This window comes from Muscardinus avellanarius (assembly GCF_963383645.1).
Source record: "Muscardinus avellanarius genome assembly, chromosome: 13".
NCBI classification, from domain to species: domain Eukaryota; kingdom Metazoa; phylum Chordata; class Mammalia; order Rodentia; family Gliridae; genus Muscardinus; species Muscardinus avellanarius.
In genome coordinates this window covers 996,595-1,007,119 of record NC_137799.1, presented here as the reverse complement: position 1 = coordinate 1,007,119, position 10,525 = coordinate 996,595, and the positions used below count along the sequence as shown (strand labels likewise).

The 10,525-nt window shown below is 59.6% G+C and overlaps 1 protein-coding gene across 1 annotated transcript; it reads right to left on the bottom strand.

Annotated features, from left to right (window-relative positions):
- Window positions 1–1,377: 1,377 nt before the first annotated feature.
- On the bottom strand, window positions 1,378–5,634 carry ENTPD2 (ectonucleoside triphosphate diphosphohydrolase 2; the record flags this gene model as incomplete). Its single annotated transcript, XM_080709530.1, has 9 exons — window positions 1,378–1,581; window positions 1,672–1,806; window positions 2,091–2,210; window positions 2,284–2,538; window positions 2,931–3,158; window positions 3,236–3,395; window positions 3,522–3,672; window positions 4,156–4,273; window positions 5,518–5,634. The coding sequence occupies 9 exons, from the start codon at window positions 5,632–5,634 to the stop codon at window positions 1,378–1,380; spliced, it is 1,488 nt and encodes a 495-aa protein (XP_080565656.1).
- Between the last annotated feature and the right edge of the window lie 4,891 nt (window positions 5,635–10,525).

Sequence of the window (10,525 nt, the reverse complement as noted above, 5' to 3'; positions counted from 1 at the left end):
CAGCTGGGAGCTGTCCAAGGTGGTCATGCCCCCGGGTGACCACCGTCAGCTCCCTAGGGCCCAGGACCTCAGTGCCAAGATGCCCTCCCCGACACCTCATCTGCTGTCTCCCGAGAGGGCTCCCCGGCCCACCTGGACCCCCCCGCCCCCCCCCCACTCAGTCAAGAGGACATGTTGAGCTTACCGCCCCATGGGTCCTCTCAATCCAATGGTCTGAGAAGCCAAAGCCTGGGCTTTGCCAAATAGCTCAAGAAACAGCTGAAGGGTATTCTTGGTGGGGGGGATAAATGGAACAAGGACCGCCCCCTCGCTCACAGGGTGCTGACCAGTTTCTGAGCTCACACACCTCCCTTCCCATTGGAGAGAAGAGTGATTGGGGTCAGGCTGTGGGCCTGCCAGGGCTGGAGGGGCTGCTGGATGTGGCCAAGGAGCTCCAGTGCCGGTCCACTGCGGGCTTGCTCCAGGGCCAAGGTCCGGGAGGGGCCCTCTGGCCTGGGCCCACCCATCTTCTCTGGACCCCATATCCGCCTGCACCAGCTCCCTAAGGCCAGTCTGCCCTATGGCCTACCCACACTGCGGCACCCCACTGCCTGCCCTCCCCACCTCCCTGCACCACACCCCCCCAGCCTGCTCCAGGAACCTCGGCCACCCACGTGGATGGGGGTTGTGGCAGCTCTGCAGACCAGAGAAGGCCCAGGGACACCGCTAGGAGCCAGAACCAAGGGCATTTCGTGCTGCTGCCCACGACCAGGCCGGAGAGGAAGGAAGCAGGCAGAGCCAGTGTCCACTCTTGGGACCTGGCCTGTGTGGCCAGCACAGCTGGAAGGAGAGAAGACACAACAAGAAGGAGGCCCCACCCCATGGACACTTCACTACTAGAAAAACCTTTTATTATAAAAATGTGTACAAGGAGCCTCTGGGCCGGCCCCTCGTCTGTGGTCTCTGGCCCTCCCCAAATGCTGCCCCAGACTCCACAGGGCAAGGGGGGGTCTGAGGGACGTGATGGTCAGGAATAAAGGCCTCGCCCCCGGACACGCGGTCGACTCTCGCACCCAGGAAGAGGAGAAGCAGGAGCACTGAGGGGAGCCTGGCTGGAGGGTCTGTAGGGCTCGGAGGGGGCCGGAGGGTCTTGGGACAGCTGTGGGCTTGGAAGGGGCTACAGAGGGGCTGGGGGTCTGGAGAGGGGTATAGGGCCTGAATGGAGCTGTGGGATTTGGAGGGGGCTGCTGGGGCCGCGAGAGGGGTTTGCAGAGGCTGGAGGGGCCCCCTCTGTGCACCCAGGCCCCGTGAGTGCGCGTGCCCGGTCTCTGTTCCTGGGCTGCGTCCGGGGCAGCACGGTTCCCGCGGGCTGGGGCGAGGGGCAGCGGCCGCCAGCCCCTAGATGGCGCCCAGTGACTTGGCGGAGCGCACCTGGCGCCCCAGCAGGACGAGCGCGGCCAGGAGAATGGCGGCGAAGAGCAGGAGGAGCACGACCCAGGAGCTGAAGTGAGTGCCCTTGCGCAGCCCCGGCGGGTCGGCGGGGATCAGGTTGGTGAGGTTCAGCATGTAGCCCAGCGCCCAGCCGACCGAGGTGTCCGCGGCCTGCGGGGGCGGGGCCTCAGCACCGGCCGGCCCCGCCCACCGCCAGGCCCCGCCCGCCCCGCCACTCACGCGGGCCCCGCCCGTCCCCACCTTCTTCTGGAAGGCCACGCTGCGAAAGGCGCGCTCGTCGAAGCCGTAGCCGCGGCTCAGCAGCTGCTGCACGAACGTGGCCCCCGCGCAGTAGTCGGCCAGGCGGGCCCGCTGTGTGGGCGCGCGGGCCTGCAGCTGGACGGAGGCGGGCGAGAGAGGGCTCGTGTGTCCAGCCAGGGCCACCGCTCTCTCCCGCCGTCTCGCACAGGAGGCCAGGGCCCAGACGGGCCCTGCATGCGCGCTGCGAGGCCGGTCCGAGGGGGCACCCAGGCAGGGCCAGCCGTGAGGGCAGGCCTCAAGCAAGCTGCGGAAACCCCGCTAGGCGCAGCCATGCCTTGGGCCGGGCAGTCGCCCCAGCCACGCAGCCTTCCGGGAGGCCTGGGCACTCTCGAGCCCAGGAGGCGTGCGGCAGGGCTCACCTCGGCCCACGTCTGGTTACAGAGCGTCTCCACGGCAGTGTCCAGCTGCTGCAGGGTCGTCACCGGCAGCCTCATCTCCGTCCTCAGGAAGTCCACGATGTAGTAGAAGGCAGAGAAGGCCTGCAGCGGCATGCAGTCACGCCAGGGCCCGCCGGCCGCAGGGCGCCTTCCCCCTCCCATCTGCCCCACTCACGATGAAGTGTGCAGGCACAGGAGGCTGGAAGACCCCGTTGAAGGAGCATCGGGAGAAGGGGCAGGAGGAGAAGTTGAAGAGCCCCAGGACGAGCGCCCGGCAGAGGGCGGGGTTGCTGGTCCCCCGCAGGGTGACGCTGCTGCTGCTGTTGACCGTCCGGGGCCGCTGCGCCTCCGTGCAGGGTGACTGGTACACATCTCGGAGCAGCACTTGGGTGGAGTAGTTCCTTGGCCAGCAGGGGTGGAAGTTGTGAGTCTGGGAATAACCGGAATGTGGGTGGCACCCCCACTCCACGTACCATCTGTCATCCCCACCCCAGAGGACCAGCCTGCAGAATGCCCACAAACCCCACCTGGCAACATCATTGGCTCCACACTGCCTGCTGGGCGAAACCCAGATCCCTTGACCAGGCAACCAGGGCCTTCTGAGATCTGTCCCTGGTACTCTGTCCTCCAGGTCCCAGCCCCTCCCCGGGACTTTGCTCATGCTGAGTGTTCCCCCCACCCCTAGCTGAGGAAGCCTAGCTAGAGACCCTCCTCCTCAGTGTGGCCACTGCCCACGCTCTGCTCCGGGGTCCTCGGCCCTACCCATGGTCACTGCCCCCTCCAGAAGCTGGTGTGGTGGGGTGGGCCGAGGTGGAGAGGCACCTGGAGGGCACTGGCCAGCAGCCTTTGGAGGACCTGGTCTCGGCCGTAGCAGAGGAAGCTATGCGTATAGACTCGGTAGCGCTGGCCGTAGAGCCGGAGCTGGACCTCGTTGGCTGGATCCTCAACTGGACTGGCTGTCTCAAAGGTGATCTGTGTGGAGGCACCCCCCAGGTCCAGGGCGCCCAGCGTCCCCTTCCTGGGCCGGAACCACCGGCCCACCCAGCCGTACTGTGGAGAGTGGGGACTGTCAGCCCCCGAGCAGGCTGGCGCCCGTGGCCCCTGCTCCCCAGGCCAGCCGCCGGCACCTTGATGAAGTTCTCCAGCAGGTAGTTGGCAGTCACCCAGCCAAACACTCCCTCATCCTGGCCAGAGAGGATGCGCGCTCCCCGGAAGTCAAAGGGGTACTTGGTCAGCGTCTGCGTCACGGCCTCCAGCACGCTGGCTGTGACCTCTGGGCTGGTCAGGCTGCAGAGCGGGAAGGACTCAGGGCTGGGTCCCACCGCAGCGCACCCAAGGCCTGCCCCCCGGGGAGTTGCCAGCCCACAGCTGCTCCGTGGGGGTGGGCCCGGCCAAGGTCGGGCAGACACTCACTTGAGCAAGCGCATGCCCGCTGTAGCTCCCAGGTACAGGGGCGTGCCCGCGTGGCTCTCTTTGGGCACATCCTGAAGCGCTTGTTCAAGGCATTCAACCAGACTCCGGCCAGCCCCGGGAGGATCGTCTGCGTAGCTGGAGATGCCCCCACCTGCAGGGGCAGAGAGAGGGGCCGGGCCTTGGGACTGTCCCCAGGTGGCTGTAGGCCAGTGCAGCTGGGTGTCGTGGGCTCCCAACCAGAGGGCAGCTTGGACACATCTTCCCAGCTCAAGCGCCCAAAGACACCCAGTCCAGAGACAAAGGGGCCTGGGTGCCACCCAGAGTCTCTGAGGCTGCCGCCCCTAGGCGGGTGTGGGCACAGGTGCCAGATCAAAGCCCTGGGCATTGTCAGCCCAGCCCAGCCTCCCGGGGAGCTGCCAGGATGTGTCCCGCCTGCCCACCTGGGGCATGGAGACCAGGTGAGGCCCAAGCTGTCCACCTGCAGCTCGGAGCTTCCCTTCTAGAACACAAACAGCCCCCAGCCCCTCCCAAGCCCGAAGGACCCAGCCCCCGTGGGGCTCTGGCCTGGAGTGAGCCCCACCCAGCATCAGCAGCACCCCCAGGGAGGGCCTCGGGGTGGGGCGCTCTGGCTCACCTTTGACATCACAGGAGCTGTGCTGGCCCACGATGCCCGTGTCATTCTCCTTGTCCGCTGGCCACTTGTACACAAACATGGACGTGTGTGACGAGCCGGCGTCCAGGACGATGCCGTACTGGGTGGCAGGGAGTCAGCCTGAGGGTCTGGGCAGCCTTGAGACCATGCCCTCTAGCGCCCCCTGCTGGCCACCCTGCCATGGAGCCAGCTTCACGCTGAAGCTCAGAGAAGACCATAGGCAGCTCAGTGCTGGGGCTGTGACTGAGGGATGTGGGACAGATGACCAGGCGCCCCAAGGTGGTCACTTTCCCTCTCACTGCCCGGGCCAGCAGGCCAGGCATCAGAAAGTAGCTTTCCTGGTAAGGGCGTCTGAGGGGTTGTGCCGGGGACAGAGGGTCCTTGGCAACATCTGGAATTGTGCTCTGGGGACACAGGACCTCAGGCCCAGGGAGAGGAAACCCAGCAGCAGGAGGAACCCTTAGGGGCCACTCTTCCTTCCTCCCGGCTCTGACCTCAGCCCAACCCGAGGACCCCAGAGGAAGAAGGCTGCCTGAGGCTGGGTGTGGGCCTCCCATCCCCAGCCCCTCCCTGGGCCTCCCTGAGCAAGGCCTGAGAGACTGACCCTGCAGGCCTGCGGACCGCAAGGCAGACCCAGTACCCAGCTTCTAAGTGCCCCCCTTTTAGCACCTGCCCCAAGGGCCTGGCTGGAGACCAGCACACAGCTGCCTGTCAACTCCAGCCAGAACGGGGCTGCTGCCGTCTCTCCCTCCAACTCCCCAGAGCCCGCGGAGGTCAGCAGGCCCAGCGTGCCCTCCCACTCACCCGCAGCCCTGCAGGGCGGGAGCTCCCCCTTCCACCCTGGGCTCTACTCCCTAGCCCAGCACAAGCCCAGCAAAGGGTTAAAGAAGCAGACAGTTGGATCTAGTGGTGGGAGTCGGTGGGGATCTGGCCAGGCTCAGCTCCTACAGACCAGCCGAGTGCTCCAGGGCCGGCACTTTCCGGGCACCGGGGTGGCGGGGAGGGTCCCGGGTCCCCAGCGCCTGTTGCTCCCCACCGGGGCGGAGCCCAGAGCCGGCGCGCGCCGGGGCGCAGAGCAGAGGGCGCCTGGGGGCCCGAGGGTCGCGCGGGCTGGGGGGGAAGGTCTGCCCACGCCCGGGTCAGGGGCGTCGGGGACCGCACCCGGAGAGGGGCAGCCACCTGGCCGCGCTGGCCGGCTCGCGGCGGCCAGGAGCTCCCGCGGCCCCCGGAAGCGCCGCCGCTGCCCCGGCGCAGGGACCCGCGCGCGCTGGGCCGCCCTGGCCGGCCACCGGGGCCAGCGCGGCCGGGCAGTGGGGCTGCCACCGCCCCGCCCGAGCCCCGCACCTTCAGGGAGGGTGGCTCCTGGACGTCGCGGGTGGGGACGCACAGCAGCAGGAGGCCGGCCAGGCCGGCCGCAGCCAGCAGCAGCGGCGGCAGCAGCGACAGCACCTTCCCGGCCATGAGCAGGCGCGCGGGAGACGCTGCGGGGACCCGGGGACCGCGAGCGACTGGGAGGCCTCGGCGGCGGCCGCGGACGGGATCGGGGCGGGGCGGGGCGAGCCAGGCCACGCCCGCTCGCACGGCCACGCCCACGGCCACGCCCAGCCGCCTGCCAGCCTGAGCGCAGGTGAGGGGTGAGGCTGGGCTGAGTCACCCTTCCGCCCCTTCCCGCGCCTAGGTCGCTGCCCGGTGCCCTGCGGCTATTGCCTACCTTCCTCCTTCCTGCCTGCTTATCTCGGAATCCTCGCCTGGCCGTGGGGGTGGACTGGGCTGGCTTATCTCAGGAATACTCAGCCTTGTCCTGGGGAGTAGTAGGGACAGGGTACCTGGCGTCCTGGGGTTGGGCTAGGCTGGCTAGTCGCTTGGAGGGTCCTGCGCCCAAGAGCCGCACTTTTCCCTGGCCTAGGGAAATGCCAGCTACAGGAACCACGTGGGTTCCAGGCTGGGCCCCAGCCAGGTGGACACCGCCCGGTACCGCTGGCTCCTGGAATACCCCTGTGGTGGGCCCAGCTGCCCCGCACAGGTCAGCTCCAAGGTCGCTGAGCCACCTGGTGGACCTGCTCCTGCATTCCTGGACACTGAGCTGAGCTAGGGCCGAAAGGCTTCAGAGCCTCGCAAAGAGGCCACCAGGCACATGCAATCACAGGAGCTTTATTTTGGGGAACCCAGCATGCTGGGGTCCATCAGTGCACGGAGCGGAGATGAGACCCCAGAATGGTGGCTCGCAGGCCTTTTAGCAGGGGCTAGGGGATTTCCTAAGTCCTGGGGCTGGGGTGCCTGAGCTTTTCGTTGATTGGGAAGTTTGGGGTCTGAGCATTAACCTACGGCTCTTCGTTCATTCACATGCCCTCCTGAGCCAGGCCACCTCTAGGCCTAGTCCTCCTCAAGTGAAATCTGAAGCCTGTCATGGGTCGGCGTGGATGGCATCCCCCTGGCTCTTCCTCCTTTGTTCTTTGTACCATCTCAGTTTCTTGAGATGCATCATAAGGCATCAGGGGGTCATAGAAATCAGTGGTCTGGTTAGGGCTGAGATGCAAGGAAGTCACACGTGGGGGTTAGATCAGCGACGTTTGAGGTGCCCATGGTGGTCCAAGGGCTCCCGCGGGTGTACATCTGGGATATTATCAGGAGCATCCTCTGGAGCTTGACAGCTTTAAGTCTGTGAGAAACAAGACTTACAATACGGTTTACCAGACATGGCCCAAAAAGTAGGAGCATGCCACCTGTAAGGAACCACATGGATTTTTAGGCAGCTGAGAGGAACTGGGATAGCCAAACTGACTGGTGTTGTGTCTCAGGACTGATTTATACATTCTGGAAGCACACATACAGCACTACAGTTACACATAGTAAGCTTTAAAAGTGAAATTTAGATAAACCATACAAAACAGAAACAGTAGAAAACACAGGGAATTATCTTACTAGAACCTCACTGTAAACCTTTGAATGATTTTAAACATAACCACCTTCAACACATATGCAAATATGTTTGACAACTTGCTTTAACCCTCTGATTTTTATCCTGGTCCTTTCTTTCCCATTGGGGACGATCTTAGGATAAACCTTACAAAATGCTTTCTTATTCCTACAAAATTTTCTTCCTTTGTATTTACCAAAAACTTTACACTCTTTTTACATCTGTCTCTTGTTCTTACATACAAGCTAAATGAAAAACAATACCATTTTACAATGTGGTTCTTATACCAACACTGTAAAAACCCATTTAAAAGACTCAAGTGTAAATGCATTAACTTCATAAGGACTAGAGACACTGACCGGGGGAGAATCCCATTTTAGGTTTTCAGAAAGGCAATCACTTGGTCACCCTTTTGCCACATAGGTTACTGGGGAGTGCACTTAACCAGGTCCCAAGGTATTTGGAGGAGGTAGTCTGTCTGTCTGTCTGTCTCTCTCTCTCTTTACCTCCTGAAGGCTCACTACTGCATAGCCTGATTTTTTTGAGCTTCCTCACTCATGGAGCTGTTTTTATTAGCAACCTATTTCACATTAGTGTTAGTTAGAGGCTGATCATCAGGATCAGGCCTGCTAGCATACAAGAGCAGACTGAACTACCTTTTTACAGGTTTAAGACGTTACAAATTTACTTGGCCTTGGGGTGCTGTCAACCCCAGATACAAAATAGGTCTCTTTAGAAAAGAACAGTAGGAGAGACAAAGCGAGCAGAGAACTAAGCCCTGTATCTGAAAAAAAAAAAATCAGTATTTTGCCTGTCACCTCAAGAGTCACCCAAGCTTCATTATTGCAATATCCAGCTGGTTAGAGGGCTGATCAGAGGGGGCCTTGCCGAGTCGCGGGCATCCTCAGTCTTCAGTCTTTGAGGGCAGTCACGATGGGAGCAGACACCCCATTTCCCTTCAGAGGTGAGGGCAACATGCTTTTTAATGTTTACTCTTTGCAGAGGTGACACAGCCCAGATGCAGGTGGACTCCACTCAGGACAGTCCTTGACACAACGCCCAGGCACTTTGCAATCATGGCGGGCACCAGGCCTCCAGCTCCTTCCCTCTCTCTAGAAGAAGCCTTTGGTACCTCTAAGGGGCAGGGACTTAGTGCCCAATGCAGGGCTGTTAAGTGGGCTTGTCCCTGTGTCTGCATCTGTCTCCTCTGGTGCTTAATTTTGTCTACCTCATCTCTGTTGTTGAGAAACCCCAAAGGCCAAACTTAAAAGCTGATTAATGGGAGCCTGAGTCCCAGAAACACAACAGGATATACGTCACATTTTTGTTAGATTAAACATAATAGCCAGGTTTTGAAATCCATTAATATATCCATCAGGGTTTTCTGCACACTGACCCATTTTTACACTGGCCTAGCTCTGGTGGTCCATTGACCCATTCTTACACTGGACTACACTGGTAACTATAACTGTCACTCTATGTAAGTTAGCAGTATTGACAAAAATCAGGTAGCTCTATGTTTTATAATTTTAGAGATCAGCATTAATAATTAAAAAATAAACTTGTTACTTGACAGACGATTGTATATTTTTTTTTTTGCAAAATAATAAGAAATTTACTCAGTCAGGAAAAACAGATGTTAACCAGGTCTTAACACTGACTTTTTGACTCTCAAACCCTCCTTCACAAAGTCCCATCTCCTGTGTTAGAAAGTTGAATCTATAACCTCGTACATGTAAAAACATGCGGGCAAACAACTTAAGAAGCAGAATGAATAATTTATATAATTTGAAAAGTTCTTTTTTTATAACTTTAAGGACATTTTCTAGTTGAAACTATTTAAAGTACTTTTTTTTTTTTTTTTTTTTGGTAGTACTGGAGGTGGAACCCAAAGGCTTTTCTACATCTGGGCTACACGCCCAGACCCATTTTTATATTTTCTTTGGAAACAGGGTCTCACTAAGTTGCTGAGAGCCTCACTAAGTAGCTGAGGCTGGCTTCGAACCTGTGCGATCCTCCTGCCTCAGCCTCCCAAGCGAGGGGGATTACAAGCGTGCGCCACCACATCGGCTTGGGAGTCCCTTTCTAAAGAGCGTCAGCCTGATAAGAGAGATTTTACAACACAGGCCTGATAGGTTTAATTTTCCTTTTACTCCTCTGAGTTATTTGGCCGAATGGTATAAGGTTAAAATGTCTCGAGAGACTCTCTCTCCTGTTTATCAACCTCTGGAGTTTTCTCTGTCTCTGAGATCTGGCTGGGAAGCATTCTCCTAGTAAGTGGAAATTTCGACCTCCCCAATCGAGTCAACTCACCAGACGAATCCCTCTGGAGAGTACCAGACCTTCTGCCAGCGTTGGACGGGCGAGGGAGGCAGGATGCCAAACGTTGAGGATGCCTCAAGTCCAGCACACTTCTTTTATTATGGGGATTTCTGGCCTGGCAAAAATCTTTCCTAACACTGGTACAGCCCACACATACACAAAGCAACACAAAAGCACGCACCGGAACTGATTCTGTCCATGCTTAAAAAACACAAAAACAAGAAGACACACGGATATAACACAGAGACCCACAACAGGGCGCTGACTGGCACAGCACATGAAAACAACTGAAAACGAGCTGACGGCAGGGCCTGAACCGGCCACCCGGGAGCTTCTGCCGGCGGAGAGACCTCCTAGGCGAGGTGTCCGTCAAAACACCATCCACTGGCGGCCTGTCCCTCAAGGGCTCCTGAGAAGCTGCAGTCTCACCCCGTGAGCTCCGCCTTCCGGCCGGCCTATCCCTCACATCGAGGGCTGGGACAGGTGAGAGTCTCCCAACTCCTCCCGGCAAGCACGACCGCCTGGTTCCCCCGGGCTTCTAGTTTGACAACACAAAATAAGGCAGAGCCAAAAGACAGGGGGCGCTCACTCGCCAATCCCATCAGTCCCCAGAGCTCAACACCAGGGGCGGCTCCATGCCGGGGACCTCGGTGGGAGCTCCAGATGAAAGGCTTCAGAGCCTCGCAAAGAGGCCACCAGGCACATGCAATCACAGGAGCTTTATTTTGGGGAACCCGGCATGCTGGGGTCCATCAGTGCACGGAGCGGAGATGAGACCCCAGAATGGTGGCTCGCCGGCCTTTTAGCAGGGGCTAGGGGATTTCCTAAGTCCTGGGGCTGGGGTGCCTGAGCTTTTCGTTGATTGGGAAGTTTGGGGTCTGAGCATTAACCTACGGCCCTTCGTTCATTCACATGCCCTCCTGAGCCAGGCCACCTCTAGGCCTAGTCCTCCTCAAGTGAAATCTGAAGTCTGTCATGGGTCGGCGTGGATGGCGTCCCCCTGGCTCTCCAAGGTGACAGGTAAGGACACACAGTCAGAGACGGGCAGGATGGCCCACAGTCACACCATGCCCAGGGGCAGAAGAGAAGCTGGGGCTCCCTTTAGATTAGGCT